General features: G+C 39.1%; 1 protein-coding gene across 1 annotated transcript; it reads left to right on the forward strand.

Annotated features, from left to right (window-relative positions):
* The first annotated feature begins 169 nt into the window (after positions 1–169).
* plekho2 (pleckstrin homology domain containing, family O member 2) lies at positions 170–18,324 on the forward strand. Its single transcript, XM_015343312.2, has 6 exons — positions 170–866; positions 5,685–5,834; positions 6,621–6,743; positions 11,836–11,940; positions 12,559–12,657; positions 13,107–18,324. The coding sequence occupies exons 1-6, from the start codon at positions 858–860 to the stop codon at positions 14,811–14,813; spliced, it is 2,193 nt and encodes a 730-aa protein (XP_015198798.2). The 5' UTR covers positions 170–857; the 3' UTR covers positions 14,814–18,324.
* The last annotated feature ends 2,257 nt before the right edge of the window (positions 18,325–20,581 follow it).

The following is a 20,581-nucleotide window of genomic DNA, read 5'->3' on the forward strand; positions in this document are numbered from 1 at the left end:
CTGTTCACAAATCTGCCCTCTAAGATCTGAAACTAAACATGACGAGGTGACAGAAATATACCCAAAAGTTCATCTTGCGCGCAGTAGCGTACAGGATGATGTGTCGCTAATTGTGTGTACGTCGGTAATTACGTGCTCAGAAGAACACCACCTAGATTTAAAGAAGAATGATAATGTTGAGATCTTTGTCGAGGGCTGGTGATAGTGCAAGAGCAATAAGAAATGCACCAAAATTAAGTGCAAGAACAGTAATAGATGAGGATAAAATTTCCCTCATTGTAATTAAGACTTAGCTGCTGTTGGTCATAAGTTGCTGGACAATCCTCCAACAAGTGCTATAGAACTTCGCCTTATAAGGACGGATGTCGCATTCGTTTAATTTTGTAGCGCTTTTTCGTTTCCTTGAAGTACTGCAGCTTTCTGCTTGCGGCATCTGATAAACTTCCTCTGGAGTTTTTCGTGTGTAGAATCTGTTGCTATCCCGTGCCCGTTTAGAAACGATAAAAGAAACGGTAAAAGACGATATTGTAAAGATCAGCAGTATGCAACTCCCCTGCTCGGAAGATTCTCTTCCATCTAAGAAACAGCTGTCTGCTTGCACTGGGACTTTACCGGAAACCAAACTTTTTTTCTGAACTTGTTTCGTAGCAGCGAGTCAAAAGAGGAAAAAGAAAAGAAGAAAAGCTTCGGCGCTGAAACTTTTACAGTTCCCTGTTATTTGTTTCTTTCCCTGCGTCATGGTGGATATGAAAAGGTGGACGTTTAAACGAAGAGAAATATTTTGTATTTTCTGAGAGAGAAAATCGTCTTCGAGTGCTTTTCCTCCAGACATAGCGGATCTTGGTCTCCTTCTTATCATGGAAGATGTGAGTATATGCTGCCCGCATTGGGCTCAGTTAGTTCGTGGTACCGGGCTACGTGATGTTTGGTCGTGTACTTTTTGCATGTCGGATTTTCTTCGGGAAACTAATATCGTAGTTAAACCTTTTCCCCCCGTGTTAACTACCCGAAAACTCTCTGTGGGCTGTACACCGGACTGCAAAAGTCATTTTTGAGCTTGCCTTGCCATTTTTAATAAATCGCTGTAAGAAACTGTCCCTGTGCTGCGCAGGTCTTGCATCCCCAGACACTGATACTCAAGAACGTGGCTAATGAACAAATAATGAATAGTTATTTCATAAAAATGTTTGACAGTAGTGGACAATAGAAAATGGTTTGTGGAGCGACAGTTAAATGTGCAACAGCTCATTTTTTATTTAAGGTTTAATATTATGTAGCAATTTTGATAAACAGATGAACACGTCCAGCTATATGTATATGATTTTATGACCAAATGAAAGATGGTTTTCCGTTGTTTTGTATATAAATTAATAGGAAATGAATCTGATGCAGCTCGGCTGTTTAAATATAAAACCATCATTAGTAACAGTAACTTTTCTGATTTGTATTTTGTTGTTGCTGTTTTTTTATACATTATCGTTGAACAAAGTCAGACAGCAAAGTCAGGTGACAAAAAAACGTATCGGCACAAATTTCATATTTTACTGCTGGCCAACCCTGCTGGTGTTTAGCACTGTCAGAACCAGCTGTCACCCTGTCAGTCTGTCTGCAGCATTCCCGCCGCCTCCGGCCCGGAGATCAGCAAGCCCCACAGTACCCCGATACTTTGTAATGCTTGCTTGCAGCTAATCCATCAGTATGGCCATAGAGATACAGACAGGAAACAGGGGAGGCGCGGCACATACTGTATACTGTTCGAAAATAAGCAATATAAATGAAGTTGCCTGTGAGTGCATGAGATAACAACTCAGCTTGAAGTCCCCATCTTTGTTCGCCCCGTAAAAGAGTGAGTTTAAAGCCGCCCTTAATTCTCTGATTAGCCATTAATCAGGTCCTTATTAACATACGATCGAGTTGTAACATTTATTGTGACATTGCAGTATACTGAAACGCGTTATAAAAACGCATCAAACGCATGGTACAGTAGTGAATGTACTTTTTAGAAGTGAAAAGGTCAGCCCACTCAGGTACAAATGAAGGTGCGGCTGTTTATGGGTCCCATCACTGATCCAGACTTGGCTCTTAAATTAAACATGATATCCAGTCTCCTCACATAAAACCTTTTCGTTTTTGTTAAGGTTTCATGACAAGCAGAGAGAGCTTTTTTGAGGGAGATGGATGAGCGTGTCTGACTATGGAGCAGATTTAAGAATGGCTTTTGTCTTGCCTTGGGCTGTGTTTGTTGAAGCACAGCGTATTGTGGAAGTTTGCATCCAGTGCAAGGGAACTCATTTAAAAGTAAAACAGGAACTATCATATTTTGGCATGGTAGATTCGAATACTGTAAATGATATCCTGAGAGACTGTCTTACAGTTCAAATGAGATCCCTTCACCTACCTGGGGGAATAGATGAACAGTCAAACATTTTAAAGCTTGGTGACTTAATGAAGTAAATCCTTTCTTCAATGACTGTAATGTTAATTTTGCCTTATTTTTGTATATCATCATCAATTTTACAAACTCAAGTTAGGCAATCAGTTTTGAGGCCTAATTATCGGATCTTTATAAATGCTGATTTTTTACACTGCATTATTTTAGTTTGCAAAATAAATCTTTGTTTCTTGAGTTTTCGACTTTCCGGGTAATTTTATACACTTAAGCTTTAGTTCCAGAAAATACAGATTGTACGTTTTACACAGACATCAAGCACTGATTGTTCTTGGGCTACAAAGAATTACTGTGTATATCTGACCACTTTATGAATGGACTTTTCTTCAGCATTTTTACATTACATTAAACTTCTCTTTGCCAGTATGTGAATCTCCAAATTTATACTGAAATTAATGTCATATTTTAAATATAACTGACTTCTAACCTTTCATTGCTGTGCATTTAAACAACAAAGTGCTTATTTTTACAGTCCTAACAACTTCACACCAAATCATTACCAAATTTCACATCATTTGGTAAAGTATAACATTTTCTAAACAATTTGAACCCAGCCTGCTTTCCATGTTAATTTTTTTAAGGGTGGTGTTTAGTTATGAGCAATAACTTGATGGAATCGGTTTTGCAGAGCATTCTGAGACACAGACCAGCTGCCTGCCATCACAGCGCATTTCAGATGTGGGCCTTATGGTGTGGGTGGGGTTTCTTTACTGCGAGGGCTTTGCTAAATGAAGACACACACATTTTGGCTGGCGTCCCATCTTCCTCGGTCAGCTGGTGTGTGTGGACCACAAATTCCGCCATGATTTTCTCCCTCTGTCTCAGACTCGCGTCTGGGGACTCGGTCACTCGTGGAGCTGCTTTAAGAAACTGCCCCGGTACTCTTGATAACTAATGGATTATTCATCTTTAAACACAAAAGAGGAAGGAAACTTCTAAGGAAAGAAAACATATGGATTAAAAATGTTGGCCTCACTTTGCCCGTTTTTCCAAAACGAAGGCATGTGCTTACGTGAAAGATAGTTTTATTGCATATTTATGGCCAGTCTGAATTATTACCATTTATTTTAGGCTCTTATACCCTAGAAGTGAAATACACCATTTTAGATAAAGGTTGGCAACACACTGTATATTGCAGTATATGGAAAAAACAGTCCAGTTTTAACCCCTGTGACACTGGTACAGCCAATGGAGTACAATACGTGTTAATATTAAAACAGAGACTAAAGTTGTATAACTTTTTCCACTGTACTGCATTTCTGGTTGGACTTTTGGCTGCTCTGAAACTTCCTTGTATTGAGAGATATTTTGAAGCCTCAGAATGTCTCTTATTTAGCTACAGTCGGAGTGACAGGGTACTTGACTGCTGTTTCCTCCTCCCTGATTAGTAGCCCTGTGAAAACAGGATCACATGGACTTTGAGGCACACAGCAGGCTGGTCAAGGCAGCAAAGGGTCAGTGCTCAGAAGGTTTTAAATGTATCACAGATGCAACTTGTTTTTTCTGCAGCTGATTTTATATGGAACACGTGTGAGCTGAGGAATATCTGTGCTTTTGCCCAAAACCTCGCTTTTGTTTTTTATTTCAAAATGCGTATTTGTGACAGGAATTCCACTGTATATCACAGAAATGAAAACTCTGTGATTCTAATGAATGAAAAATATTGCACATGGTTCAGATGAGTCCAGACTAAACCTATTCATTTATTTATTTATTAGAGAAAGGTTTAGGATCACAGAAAGCAAATTCTTATTTTGCCGATAATAATCATTTAAGCACTTCTAGAAGAAGCACTTCCTTAAACAGCAAAACATGGTTTAGATGTATTCCAAACTGCCAATTAATTTAGCAACACTCCTTTTCTGTCTGAACTCGGCTTTGGGGTAAAGCCTATATTGGGCAATACATCATAGCGTTTGCTTTTATATGACCAATAAAAAATGTTTTCTTAACGCTAAGGGCTATGCATTTTTTGAAAGGTTTTGTTTTTTTGTGTGTAAACCTTTATTAATTCCATCATGCCTAATGTGGGGGCAGCAGTGTTCCTGCTATAAAAAGCTGTGCTCAGCTGGTTGAGAATCTGATTTTCTGCACCACGCCCAGACAATGCCTGGATTAATATTTTAACCATGTATTTTTCTTCCCGTGGGTGGCGAGAAATGTTCAATTTCCCTGCACTGACATGGGAAAAACTAAGCTCAGTCACACTCTACCCCTCTTCATTAGTGATCCCCTCACAGGGTGCTGGCTGCTGACTTGTATCCAGACTGCTCTGAGTTTCTTTTTAGAACAAGAATGCATGATCTTTGCAGCATTAGAAGTCTACTTTTTTTTTATTCCAAGCACTCCCCTCCTGAATGTCTGCAGCGTTACAGCAGCACAGAAGCCTCCCAATGGCTAGCAAGCCCAGTGAAAGTGGAAAAACAGCTAACTTGACCCTTAATAAGATATCCTGTGGAATTTCCTTGTATAGTTAGGAAAGACTGGGATTTCAGCCAAGTATCTAAAGGTACTTGTGATTTTCTTTTGGAACTAAAGAGAACGACACAATGGACCATTAATGAATCTATATTCCCATCTGCTGTTGATAGCTGTTTCATACTTCTGCCTTTTTCCGTGCGTTGTGATGTGAAAATTGGGGAACTTACAGGAGCATTTGTTTCCTGTCTAATTTTTTCAAGTTCGCTTGGCGTAGGATACGCCCAGAAGAATCTGCAGGTTTTGCTAATATGTTCTCAAAAGTCCTCTTGGTATGTAAGGGATGACCGCTGTTTAGAAGACTAAACAGCATGACAATTTCTCCAGAAATTTGTCTTTGTGTACTTTGGGATTTCCTGAATAATATTGACTGTGTACCAGATACTATCCCAAGGTTATGAAACACTTCTGAATGGCATAAGGTCTCATAGAGCAACTGTCGTAATACCGTAGGGGGTTAAAGCTGAATATGAAATAAATGTCTGGGGGAAGAAAAGGTTTTAACAATCTAAATCTAGCAGCCTTGCACTGATGCTTCATTTTCACAGTATCAGGCAAAGGAAATATCAGAGCTGACAACCCACTTAGTTTCACTTAGCTCTCCTGCCTGTTGCAAAGCAGAAACATCTTGTCAGGGTATTGGGTTTTTGCTGAGGTTTGTTGTGGTGCTCTTCATTTGCCAGATTTCAGTTATGCATGCTTTTTTGAGCACACTAATTGATTATTGTCCTCTGCTGTATTCCTCCGTCTGGTACAGGATGGGAATGAGCAGAAGGAACAGCCTAAAGCTGCGAAGGTTCCAGAGAAGGCTGGCTGGATCAAGAAGTCCTCTGGGAAGATTTTGGGGACATACAAGGATCGCTACATTCACTTGGAGAGGACAGAGATACTGGTCTATGACAACGAGGTAAATCAGACATTAAATAATTTGTTGCGTGTCATGCTTGAAAGAAAAATCTGTTGCTATGACAGTCATGTGTTGATAGTTTTATTTTAAAAATGAACAAACTGGTTACTCTTTTTAGATAATAAACCAGGAAAGCTGACATCCTTGATAAATTGCTCCATGTCTAGAACCAGCTGCAAGTAATGAGGAAATTAAGTCATTTTATCATAAAAAGTATGAATATTTCAAAGTCGTAGCGCTTGCCATTTTCATTGCATTGGGTGCTTTTTCTTTGTGAGATTAATTGTCCCGCTGCCTGCACATTGTACATTGTCACAGTTGTTTGTCCAAATGAGATGTTCAAGGACATTGTGTGTTACTGAGCCACAGCTTGACAGTGTGCAGTACAGGTCTTCGTTCTACACCTCGGCATCTTAAATGCATGATTGTGGAAGGCTCATTTGCCCTTTTGAAGTTATTTCTTAAACCTTTAATTTGTGGTAAAATCTATACTGAGACTCTGATCTTTGTGGGCTGACAGTCATTATTACTCTATATATAATCTTTTAAAACAGGATAGTTACAAAGTCAAGAGAGCGGTATAAAACCAACTGTTCTTTTCTACAGACATGCAGAGTTCAGTAATGTCTAGTTAGTTTGATATATAGCTCTCCCAGTCACTTCCAAAGGTTATAACAATAGTGCAAGGTTTGTTTACGTTAAATAACAATGTTATCAGCCATTTGGCTCATTTCAGAGGCATCATTTTGGACAGAATCTAATCAAGATGCATCCTCTTTTGTGCAGGACTTGAAGAACTGCATGGAAAAAGTTGACCTGGAGAACTATGATAAATGTCATGAGCTACGGAGTGCTTTTAAAAAGAGAAACAGGTTGATTTTAATTCGAGCCCCCAAATCTGGGAGTAAGGTAAGTGTCAGCTCTCTGCTTTAGCTTGGCTGTCTGTCCTCGGGATTGGCAGTCTATGGTGTTTGCTTGTGTGTTTAGGTCTTTTGAAGATATACCCATAAACACTCCTAGATGAAACACTTGGATTAAAACAATAAAAAAGCCTGGTGTTCCATTGGCATTGGTTTAAATGCAGAGAAATTCTACTCGGGTGAAGCCCCCATAGTCCTGTGCCATCAAACCTTCTCTGCCAGGCAGGTGTCCTTAATACAGTGTAAAGTGAACGAAGAAAAAACAGGCAGTAAAATAGACAATACTCACTGTTTTTCCAGTGGTACAGATTAAAGGTTTTGCAAAAAAATAAAATTACATTTTAAATAGCTGAGCTAGAGGGGAGCGCAACAATGAAGAGAACTTGCTAAAGGCTACAGAGAGGAAACAGAAGTGCTGCACAAGATGCCCCTGCTCATTGTACTTTAAAGCCTAGAAAAGACCAGTCACCCTTTATAGGAAGGGTAAGGCTTGACACTTCTACAGTGCAAAAGCCAATATACGGATTCTTTCACCTAACCCACACATTGCTTTTAACAGACTGTGTTTTCTAGCAGCTCTTGTTTAGAAAAAAGTATTTCTGCTCAGTTTATAATTACATTCTGACATTTTGGGAGTGCTTCCCCTTTTCAAAGATTCACGTGAAGGGACTGAGACCCATGACAGCAGCTCACCTCTTTCTTGTAGCGGCCATTTCTCATCGTTGCGGTCACGCGCCTGGATCAGTTTCTACCTGAAGTTCTTGTTTTGGTCCTACGGCCTTCTTGGGCTCAGGCTGGAATGCTTGGTGGCAGAGCCCAGTATGCAAATACTTGTGGTCTTATCAAAACAGCCACAAACCAGCATTCGTGTTCTCAGTCCTGTGTGCTGAACTGAGGTGGAGGCAGCAAAACCATTAGGTAGAGAATATCAAAGCTGCCATTCAGTGCTGTTTCAACTGGTGGGGAGAGAAACTATAGAGCAGCCTTTAACCTTAATAACATGCTCTGCTATCTGTTGGTAAGAGGTTGTTTTTAACGAGAAAAATGCAGACACCATTTCATGGTATTTTTGTGAAGATATGAATAGCTCTATATGTCTTTGTGGATCGGTCCAGTGACTGCTTAGAACCTCCTTCAGCCACATGGTCTTGTGGCGACAGTCCGCTGGCTGTCTAGTTCAGAAGGAGGTGAGGTATTATGTTCCACAAATAATCATGTTTTAGAAAACGTCAGCTCTATGCTTTAGGTTATGTTATTTAATACACGGTGTTAGAGCAAAAGGTGGTGCCCAGGTCTTGAAGTGTCAGCACATTTGTCCTGTAAAACAGAATAAAAGAGGACAAATGGAGCACAGACACGTATTAAACCAAAACAATTTTGAGACATTTTTCAAGTTTCACACACTCCAACAATTGAACTAACTCTATTCCCGTGTCAGGAGAGGTTTCTTAATTACCAGTGGCTTGGCCAGATGTTTTCGTATAGCGTGACCAAGTTCATTTGCTAATCAATTATTCAATTAAACCTGACTGCGCTGAACCCCACGAGTTCTCTTACACTCCTATCAAAAGATCTCCCGTCAGCCAAGGAAGTAAATCAAAGAAAACCAAAGGAGGGCGTTTTTTTTTTCATTCTGTCCTTCCCAAGTGTATGAATAAAAAATCTATAACAAATGTCAACTCTGAATTCAGCATGGCTGACAGTAGCTCCTGTGTTTTCCAAAAGCAGTATGGACATTAGAGAAGTGTTCACTGAAATAAGCTTTTTAATCTTAATCTTAATCTCAAAACAACCACAAACCAGCGTTCATGTTCTCAGTCCTGTGTGCTAAATATTGGAATAAAGAATATTGGTTTAGGTGTCCCTTGCCCTTGTGAGTTCTTTCCATCATTAGAAATGAAATGAAAATTAATTTCAAGCCAGCGCTTCCAAAACAGAGCCTGGCCTGAGCAGTGAAAGAGTGCCTGACACAAGACCGCAGGAACACAATAGCACACCTCTTAGTTTAGCTGGAAGACTAGGCACAGTGCCCTAGATCCAAACTATTGGTAACTCCCTCTGCTGGCATCAAAGAATAGTCTGTTCGTCCCTGCTTATTGGAGCTGCAAGCCTTTCTGAGCAGAAAGAACAGAGGGAGAGCTTGGGCAAGACTGTAATATCAGAAAAAACAAAACAAAAGGTGAAATCATGCATCAGTTTAATTACCTTAATTACCCCACCACCAAGCTTCAGTATTTTCTCAGATAACTAAAATAACTTTTGAATAACAAGGTTAAGATTACAGAGGTCCTTGCAGTTTCTTAAGCATTCCTTGAAAAGATATAAATCAGTGTTGTTATTCATAGAACAAGAAGAGTGATCTAGTATTTGCATACACAAAATGTTATTTGTATGCAAAGCATTAATTATGTATCACCAGGAACTATGGAATAGTTCTTAGGAGTCTGGACTTGTAAGGAGTAGGTTCTGGGTTCAAATCCCTGGTGGGACTCTTTCTGAGCTGGATTCTTCACTCAAGCTGATAAAATGACCTGAGCTGATGAAATGGTAAAATGACTAGTTCTATAAACAGATGTACAAATGTGCTTTTTATTGGGTAAACATATCAGCCAAGTAAACTAACAACAGTAATTCTGTCTGCCTGTAGCTGTGTTGAGGGAAACAAAAAGCTATGTATTTATGATGGAGTTTTTGTTTTTAAAATCCTCTTTATGCGTAATAAAATGCCACTGATGTTTCTTTCTTAAATTAAACATGGGGAAAAACTGTAAAAAGTAAAAAAAACAACCTAACTGTTAAAAAAATGCCCTATTACTAACAGATGATGAAACAGGGAATTTGGCAAGCATCCCTGACCCCAGTAGCAAACTGGCTTTTACATGCAGCTTCAAACAGCTGAAAACTATGGATCTTAGCATGTCAGCTTTTCTTTCCTCTGTGGCTCACAGACCAGACTAGGAAATTCTGAATGCAATGCAAGAGAGCAACAGTAGATTTAGGAGACTTTAAGATCAAAATAACCTGGGTGATCTGAAGGGCTGCATAATGAAACCTTAGCAGTTAACAGTTTAAAAAATATAGAAGTATCAATGTGGGAAAACGATGCCCTGCTAGTATAACACGCGTTTACATCCTGTTTTGATCCCAAGACTTTGCTCAGCAATAAACCACTGCTATAGCCCAGACCCCACATGCTGTGAAGCTGTAAGTTTCAGTTTACTTTTTTTTTCAACCACATAAAATGAATTCCAGTAACACTAATTGAAATTCATTATTTTCCGTGGAGGGCAACTGTAACTCTAATGGCCCATAACTCTGGCGACGCATTTGTTTTGTGTTTGGAAACGGAGACCCTCAGAGCAAAGCCTCATTCCCAGCTGCCACGCACAAACAGAAACACACAAACACACACACTGCACCCCCCTCACCAATGCTGCAGAACAATAGGTCACATACAGATAGGAGCTATGCATAATAATATTATTGGAAGATAAATCAAAACAGGATGGCAGCTAATTTATGAGAGGCGAGGTACTCATCTGGAGCCCTCGACACATCCCTAGTGTTGATGTTATCAGTGAGGGGAAAAAACAACTTAGAAAGCAAGAATCAAACAGCTTTACAGTGTAATTGTTTGTATTTAGTAGAGAATTCTTAGGTCATGGATATTTTCCCCAGGAGATGGTTGAATTCCAGGCTTTCTTAGATAGGCTCACAGGACCACACTGTATATTTTCTTTTCTTTTCTATTGTTTCCTGTAGGTGATTTTGTTTGACAAAGTGTTTGTTATCTTCCCTGTTTTTTTTGGACAGTAAGCAGCTTGGTGTAGTGGCTTAAGCAAACAGTTCAAAGGCAGACAAGGAGGTTTGGGTTTTCTCTTCAGACACGGATCCAGTCTGATTGTCAGGCCACTGGAATAGCTTGGAGCAGAGCAGAGCCCTAACTATGGCTTTAATTTTCCATGTTCTGTTTTTGCACTTTTGTTCGGCATAAATAAAAGAAGTTCAGTAGTATTATATTTTAGTGCAGCCGGCACATGCTGATGCAGCTACTGTACCTACTTCATATTTGATCAGATTGCAGGTAGATTCTGAACCTGTGCAAGTTGAGTTAATTTAGTAGATTCTGTACAATCACTTGAGGGAAGCAAAACCGACAAAGTTGGGAGCCATGTGAGAAAAGCTGGATCAAAATTAAATATTTTTGAAAGTGTCTGAAAATTTTAATTTTTGTAATCTTGTGAAAAAAAATTGCAGGAGAAAGCTTACAAGTGAGAGAAGATCATTTGGCCTCTCTAGCTATTCAGCTTATTAGGATATCCTTGATCCTTTAGACAGAGAAGCCTGTAGAATGTTAAATGTATAAATGCAGTCTCTGCCTGTATGAATCAATGAAGTATTAATATTAATAAAGCTGATATTTCCCCTGAGACATAGTGCCTGGGTTCTTAGTCAGTAAAGTGTACTGGCAGGAAAAAAATCTGCTAGCTACACAGACAAAATGAATGGCTAACAAAATATATGTAAGGGCAACCGAACTTGGCTGCCACACAGTGTATTCCTTGGCAACCTCAGAATCAAAGCATAAAGTATTGGCCACTTGTGGCTATGAGGTCATTTAAAAGCAACAAAGCCCTTCTTTACACTGCAGCTCAGTCCCGAAGGCGTCAGCCTGGTGTAAGCCCACTTTCTTTCTCTGCTCAGGCTTGCCTGAATCTTAATTACTTACAGCGTATTTCAATTAATTAGCACAATGGAGTCTGCAAACAATATTTATTTCGTAGGAGATTGGTCAGGTCTTGAAATTCAAAGATTACTTTCAAAATGTATATAATGTCCCTGTGTACATGCACACAGAAATGTTGTTCTTTTATTTAGGCAAAATGTGAAACAGTAAATAGTTCAGCCATCCTAGTGTGCCAGCAGTGTATTATACAAATGGCATTTTTACTTCTGGCAGGGTGCAAGGTGTGAATAGTGTTATTGCAGCTCTATAGTTAGAGGTGGCAGGTGTGAGTTCCTCACCACCATGTCTATTTCAGAAGCTGGAACTCTAACAGCAGTGCCATTGGGGTTTCTAGGTTCACGACATCAAGCTGCAGACTCAGAGTCCTGAGGAGAAGGAAGCCTGGATCAAGGCCTTGAGTGATGGGATCAACAGAGCTAAAAATAAAGTATTTGATGAGGTAAATATTTCCTCTTTCTTGTGGACATTCAAGAAGTCAGTCAGCCCACATTGCTGTTGTACCCACAGTGAATGTAAGCCAAACAAAACCTTTCACTTTGAGTACAAGCCATTAACAGACAATGTTTCAAAGCAGAAGAAGACTACAATATTGAGGAAGCAATCACAACTGTCTTCCTCATTTGATTGCCTGTAGCTTACTGATCCAGAGATCAGGTGAGCTGATCTCTCAATCAGCTGCTTCAACAATTGGACAGTTTGTTCCAGATTCCCCACCACCTTTAGTATAAAGTACTTCCCGATTTCAGTCATAAATATACTCCCTAATGGTGAACCTTGTGTGCTTGATTTATTATTCGTCTCGAAACAGGATTAACCTTATCCTCTGGGTTAGCTACGTGAATAACCTTTTAGGATTTACTTATATCCTGAAGTCTCTGGACATATTGGTCACTGTTCAAGGCGAAGGTTAAAAATGTTCAGAAAGAGCTTAATTTTGAAGAATTCCTGACCAAAATCAATACGTTACTCACCTTTGCAGTCTCTTGTATTATTATATATTCAATCTCAGAGAAGGACAGAAAGATTCATCCAAAATGTATTTTATTTGCTTTTTTAGATCAAGGTAGATGAGAGCTGTTCTTTAGAACATGTGACACGCTCAAGGCCTAAAGGGAACCATGGTCGAAGACCTCCAACCAGGATTCATATGAAAGAGGTATATGTTTGTCTAAGTAGTTTCCACAACAATACACTGATGAAAGATGGATCTCCAGCTGACATTCAGCTGATCTTCCATCGGTGGTTTTCTTCAAACAAGATTTATTCTAGCAGTCATCTATTTTCCATGCTCAGTTGGTCATTGCAAGTCTGGGAACAGTGCCCTTCATGATTTTGCCAGACCTGCATGAATCAGGAAGACATAGCTTTTGCACAGCACTAGTTTATTTCATTTTGTGGATTAGCACACTAGCGATTCTGGATAACAAACGTGTTTCTCAGTCACTAATCAGATGGGTAACTACAAAAACATTTTGTTGCTGTTTCCAAAGTAAGTGACACAACCATGCTTTGGATCATGGGAACAAAACTGCTGCTTCGTTATAGCCTAGAGCACTGTTAGACTTTAACTTACAGAAAGATTAACTTATCCCCTTGATTTTACAGGTTGCCAGTGTGGCATCCGATGGGATTTTGAGGCTTGATCTGGATGCGGTTGACAACACCCCCAATGGAAACCACCCTGTTTTCACTGATGCAAATGATATTAACGAAGTTGGGAAGCCAACTTCTAGTGGTGAACCTACTCCTCAGAAGAAAGTCCTGAAACCACCCATGCCTCCTTCTAAAGAAAACAAACTGAGTGTCTTAACTGAGAAGGAGGAATTGAAGGAGGTCTCTCCTGATGGTGATAGTACTGATCCCCTGGCTCCCACAGCACCTCCAGACAAACTGAGCATCACACCAGAAGAAGACGGCAGCGCACAGACACCTGCTCCTCCATCACCGCCTGCCAAAGACCTCAAACCACCGATGCCTCCATCTAAAGACAAGAAGCCGGCTCCACCAGCGGACAAGGAGGGTTCAGAGGATTCCCTGGCTGCTGACAACACCGATCAGGGAGGCGAGGAAGCTGAAGATGTGTCTCCCACCAGTCCACCAGACGAAGTCCTCCAGCCCCAAGAAATCAAAACTAGTCCTCCAGTCACTGAACTGCAGGAGTCTGCAGAAACTCCTCCTGCCCAGGACGCTTCCTGTCCCCCAACCCCTTCTCCAGAAGAGCAGGTTGCGGCTCCCAGCCCTTCTGAAGTGGAGACGGAGGCTACTCCTGCAGCTGGCTCCAGCGCAGAAATGGAAACCCTAAAGCCCTCATCCCCTCCTCCTAAACCAAAATCCCTGTCTCCAGAACCCATCATAAAGAATTCTGCACCTCCTGCTCCTCCCAAGAAAAAACCCCTGAAACCCCTTATCAAGACAACTGCTAGTGATCAACCATCTGATACCGGGGAGGCATCAGGTGTTGTTTGGCTTGCAGAAGCAAAGCAAAAGACTCCGCCTGAAGACAGTGCAACAGCTACTCAACCAGATGCATCAGAAAGTCTGAAACCATCCCAACCTAAAGAGGATGGTCCTCTCTCTCAAGAATCCAATAGTGAGAATTTGGATCTGAAGAGTATGAGAAAGAGCCCTGAGCCTTCAAATCCTGCTGCAGGCGAACAAGAAGATGTGAAGTCAGACAACAGCACCCACAGCAGCCAATCAGGGGACGAATCTGAAAGTGACAACATGAGGGCTTCAACCACAGCTCTCAGTGGCAGCAGGGAGAATCTGAGTGAAGACAGTGGAGATGAAGACAAAGCTACTCAAAGGCTGGAAGAGGAGCCACGCACCACAGAAAAAGCAAAGGAGACGTGTTTTCAGGATGCAGACAAAGTAGCTTCAGTACAACAACTGGTGCAGAGTAAACGCATCATGCAGCCAAGTCCCCCTCCAGTGCCTCTGAAACTAATATCAAAAGAAAAATTTGCTTCAACGGGAGACCTGTTGTCAGAGTCAGCACAGCAAAGTTCAAGGGAGACTATGAGGGAACTGAATGTAAGTTCTTTGAATACTGATATGAACAAGCTGAAGAATCAAGTATCCTTGGAGCTTGAGAAAACTGAGGAGCTTCTTCAAAAACTGGATGAGAAGAAAACAGCCAAGGGCTCTCAAGGAAACCTGCCTGATGGCCTAGTGCCGGAAGACCCATCTGCAGAGGAAATACTGAACGAAGCTGTGGAAAAGCTCAGGAAAGCAGATGAGTTCTTGAAAGAAGTTCAGAATCTTAAAGAGTCCAACAGCACAGGTAAAAAGAGCAAGAGAAAAAGCTGGTGACAGTAAACAGTATTTAAAGTCATAAAGTTACAGTTATTATTTGTTAGTTGTATTTCCTAACACTGCCTGTAAGGTATTTATATTGCACACACACAGAAATGTTATCCTGTATAAAAGTGATTACTGAAATATATATATAACAATATTATTTACTGAAAAGTGCAATTGATTCAAACATCTTAATAATGAGGAAGGAAAGGCTGAAAAGGTTGTAAAAATCTGTACCCTGTATTGTGTAAAATTTGGTGTAATGTCACCAAATTAATATAATGAAGTGCTAAAAGCAGTTGCTATCAGTCCAATATTTTGTATGACACACACTGAATCCTCAAGAATATTCAGGTTTTCTGTTATATACTGTAATGTAATTTTGATACTTTTCAAATACAGATCAACTGCATGCAAATTTACTCTTGGAATTCAAGGTTGTCTTGGACATGATAAAGCCTTAATGACTTTTTCCAAGTTATGGGCCCAATCACACATATACAGTAATTACAAATTCTGAGCTCTATACTTAAAGAAATTCTCCTCATAAATAAATAATGTGACATTTTTTAATTTGCTCTTTCTTTTTCATTTTTCTCTTTTCATTTAAAATATGTCAAAACTGCAGACACATTTTCCTGTGGTAAATTCCTTTTTAAGAAATGATGGAAGATTTCACAGAAAAATGTTTTTTTTTCATTAATGCCAGAGACATTCCAGGTATTAAGTGAACTCATCCAGGTATTCTTGGAAAACTATGCTGTAGATAAGAAAATTAGTCATGGCTGCCACAGGTATTTTAGAAAAAAAAACTTTTCAATGACTGCACTGTTATTTATGTCTTCTCTAAAGCCAAGTCTGAGAATTTGGACTTGATACACAGACATTTTTTCTGCTGCACAGCCTGTTCATTTTCTACCCATCAACAGTCACTGGTCTGAATGAGTCAGAAAATATATATTGTAAATACATTGTACAGTTAAGTGAAGATTTACCTGATTTACTGATTGCATCACTCAGTGATATGGTTTTAAATGTAAAATCAAGGTCTTGTGCATCTTTGTAACACTGCTGTTGATAACTAATACTGTACAGGTGAGCAAAGCCTAGCCAACTAAATTTCTAGCATATCATGTATCATATTCACTTTTATAACTCATTTTGGATACGAAAAATTACTTAGTAATTATACAACTGTAATAATCTGTAACAAGTTGAGTAGAAATTGTGGTTATTTTAAGCATCAATTAAAAGGTATTTAAAATATTCCAGTGTGGGAGAGTTATAATTATACTAAATTAGTCAATTATGGAGGATAAATAGCACTTCTCTGAGATACATCAGTACTGTATAGTGGAGAATGGTAATATGCCAGGTAAAACTAGTATGTGCAGGGAAATAACTGAGCATCTTTTTTTAATAAATCTAATAATTACATATATTTTTTGTATATAATATAAACCATTGTGTCGGATAGTTTTGGTCCACGTTTGGTGATTTGTCTTCAGGCTACAGTCTGGGGGATTCATGTAAAACAGGCACTTGTTGGGACTGACTTTATTTTACAACCATTACATGTAGACCTAAGCAGCGTCTAATATAAGATTTATAAATAATCAACAGGAACTAAATGCTTCCTGAATAACTCACAACAAAAATGAATATTAGTCAAATTGAAAGCTGTTGAAAGAGGAATAAGTTGTCTGCTTATTAAGTTGTGGTTGTGAGTTGATAAATACAGTATGTATATACATGTTCATTGGTACTGTGTGTTCATACCTAGGAATCTCAGCCTAATGCAAGAATTTAATTTTCTATACAGTCACCAATGACAGTATGGTAAAGTAAACATAAGGCTGCAGGGAACTCTGGTTCCATTACGGGTGCTGAAAAGCACTGGCTTCTTGGAGGTTCCTGGCTCACAAGGAGCATTCGTGATCAGCACAATCACTAACCATTTGAAATATGGAGGCTGATTGCATTTGAGATGAATTTGCTGACGCCAGAGCAGCGATGTTTCCATCATGACGTGTTGCGAATGATGTGACTGTGAGAAATGCCAGCTGTGCTGAATTACTACCAAGAAGGCTGTAGAGCAGTTGTAATTAGAGCCTCCGGATTCCTACTGGAGAGGCCTAGAAAATGTGTACTGTTTTTCCATTTAGTACCTCAAGAGTTTTAGTGCATGCTCTGTTATCACTTCACCGAGTTCTCGAATATTAGAGTATCAGAGTACAGTTTTGGAAGTTTTTAGACTCTGGATTGTGTCAATTTCAAGGGCACCTAATTATTAGCTAAAACCCAATTCCAGATGTAAACCTTCAATCTGTGGATAATTTAATCTTTTAACCTCACACTGCCCTTATGGATGCATAATGTTATACTGCATTTAATTAACAAGATTTATTTCCCACTTTAACGTGGCACTGTTCTTTTAACCCCTCTCTCTGTACAAAGAAAGAGAATAATTTGTGTAATTTGATTTGATTTGTAATCTTTGTCAAAAGGCACAGTTTATCTTCCACTTCAGATTTTAAAGCAAGGGTGACACCTGATCTTATGTTACTGTGTGTGAGATAAATATAATCTGTAATAAACCATATAATGAAGTGAAGACTATGAACAGAGTAGTCCATACTGCAAGGATGGAAGATTCCTGCTGTTTCTGGTTTTATGACAGTCAGGAAGGTTAATAAAATGTCTTAATCTACTGATTCTTTGTAGAATTGTAATTTTGCTTTTTCTCCGGTTCCCCCTGTTACATCAAAATCAGTTCTTGGTTGTTCTTGTTTCATTCCAGACAGAGGGAACTGGGAAATGGTACTGCCATGCTCACTTTCACATCTGGGCAGTGATTTGGAGCTGTGTGTTTTATCGTTTTTAAAAAAATGAGCTTTGTACTTGTCCCATAAATTGACCCTTTTGCCTTTAAGAGAATGGTTTTGCTCCTGAGTTGTACCCTATTCTCAGTGAAACCCACTAGTGTGTTCAGCCATTTTGAAACATTCACTTACACATAGTGTATTACTCAAGATACATTCTGTTTTCAGAATGGGTGGTTGAACTTCACAGTAGGAGTGCAAATATGTTTCAGGTCATTTCTTTTTTTTCTTTTTAGAAATACAGCATATTTATAATTTCATTTTTTAAAATAGTGACATATTTTCAATTCCATGACATAACCTCAGGATATACAGTACCATGTTTATGTTTACCCTTGTAAATAATCAAAGTTGAAGATAAATGATTAAGAAGAATTTGTTCAGACAACTATATAGTGAGCATGGCTTAAATTATCTGGCTTTATAGATTAGAACAGGCTAAAGCCTTAAAGCCTTAAATCAAATTGAAAAAATGTCAATTGGTTGGTTATTTTATTAAAATATTTATTTTAATGTTTTCTTTTCATTTTGTAATATATTGTAAAAAGCACTTACTAATAATAAGATTTTATTTGCCTTTAGCAATTCTGCGAAAAAATGTTGCTATGGAAAGCATGTCTTAATAAAGATAACCTTGTTTACACCAAGATTTCTTTGCTTCTGTTCATAATGAAATAATACTTGCAAGGTCTCTTTCTGCAGAGCTAACATTGTCCCTGTAGGCTTCCTTCATGCATACATTTGAGTTTCCCATTTAAAAAAACACATTTAAAAATGGTTCTGCTTTTGTTAATAGCAAAAGAAGAAACACTGTTTCTATAAGCTACCCAGTGAAAAAAGGAACAAAAGGCTCAATAGTCAGTTTATCCACACCAACAAATATGTCCTCATGATACAGTAAATGCAGAATGTGCAAAAACAAAGGTTTGCTTTTATTTTATGTGTAAGAATAAGTTCTGCACTCTGATCTTACACAAAATAGAACCACTTCCAACAATGACATTAATTTGGTACCCTGTGTAAACAATGGGGAGAAGAATAAACTAAGTAGATGATAAGAAACTAACAAGCATTTTTTTTGTAGAGAAATAGATGTGGAATCAGATAAAAACAGCTTTGGTCTGTGGTGCCAATCAATCATTAAACAGCAGTAATAAAATCCTCCTGAGACTGATCTACTGTTACTACACTGTTAAAACAATCTGTATGATAATTTGTATTCTCAACAATATGTTAAGGTACTCCTGTGCGTGAGTCATGAGTTTCTGTTTAAATTCCTGTAGCACCATTCACGTGAAGGAGACTTACAACGATAAAAACAAGATTACAGCACTAATTTAGATCCTTCTCACTAAGGATTTCAGTTTGGCCCATAAGATGCAACCTTCCTTTCCTATCTGACATATAGTCCTCTGAATCTGGGTGTCTGATTAGCTGCTCAGAGGCTGAGGATAATGAGCAAGATGAGAGATGTGAATTCTTTATAGCTTAATATACTGCAATTACAGGATCAGTTTTAAGGTTTTAACGATCCCAATTAGGGGAGTAAAGTAATGAAAGTTACTGGAAATCTTAACCCCATTAAATAGATTTTTATGCTCTTTAAAATCTATGTATGGCATATTGTTTGCTACTTTCCTTGCCATTTATGTTTGATATAATAATACAGGGGGAAAAGCTAATAACAGAGACTACGGTAACACAAAACTAAATTCTGGGTATGTGGTTCACCTTTGAATTAAAGTGAACCCCAGGATCCCACTTACATGAAAGGATAATTAGCAAGTCTTTTGTTGGGGTGGTAGGGTGGTTGTGGAAATCACGTCTTGGGTGCAAGGTGCAAGTTTCAGGACATTTAATTTCCCCAGAACCAGTCCTGGAGATCCTGTAAATGTTCTCAATTCCCAGAAAGCCCAGGTCAAATCCATAGAGTTCCCACCTGTGATCTCTTTTTTGTCTTTAGCCCATGAAAAGCAACTTGAGTCCTTACCCCTGTGTGTATTTCCTTGGCCTGTGGCTGTACCGGAAACTGTGACTTCAGTCTCAGCACAAGAAGTGGTTCTGTAGCTTCAGATCAGGCAGTAGGATCTGGAATACAGCAGGCTTGGGGGTGCTGTTATAACACTATGCTCTGATCTAAACAGGCAGCTGTGCTCCTGAAAATGACAGATTTCTCACATAAGGCTTAACCATCAGTTGGGGGGTGACGTTCCTGGTGCAGTCCAGAGTGTCCTGGACTCATATCAAACCATGCCTATTTGTGTGAGCAGGAGAACACAGCTGAGCAGGCAGTCAGGTGAGGGGTGAAGGTCACAGGACCTCTTCTAGCTGCAGTCTGCTCCTCTCGCACAACACACACAAACACAACGCTCTGCTGCTCAGCTCACACCTCCCAGCTGTGCAACAACACTGGAGAACAACAGGAATTTAAAAATGCTGTTGCACTGCTCTTGTGGAGCTGGAACCAATGTGAACGTGGTTTGGATAATACAGAATAATACAGAAATAAATCCTCAGTCACTGTACTCTTCAATGAGTCTTAGCATTTGACAGCACAAAAGAGCAGTAATGGTCTTAAAAATGGTTCTTAGTTTTTCAGCTTTACAGGATGTGGTTCCCAGTCGATTTAACAATTTCCTGTAGGCCTTGACTAAAATTAAACATTTAACAAATAACAGTGCTTTTGTAATCAGAAGGCATTCTCACATTGTAAAAATACCCAATCTAATAATTGAGTTTATTTTACATTTTACATATAATTTTACATATAAATACAATAAGTATTACTGGAAAAAAAAACTTAATAAAATAATGGGAAGATGAGCCTTCACACTTACTGATGCTTACATTTTTTCTACAGTATATCCTCTGTGTTTTTCCACCTGAAAAGTTCACTTT

Source organism: Lepisosteus oculatus, chromosome 5 (assembly GCF_040954835.1).
Source record: "Lepisosteus oculatus isolate fLepOcu1 chromosome 5, fLepOcu1.hap2, whole genome shotgun sequence".
NCBI lineage: Eukaryota > Metazoa > Chordata > Actinopteri > Semionotiformes > Lepisosteidae > Lepisosteus > Lepisosteus oculatus.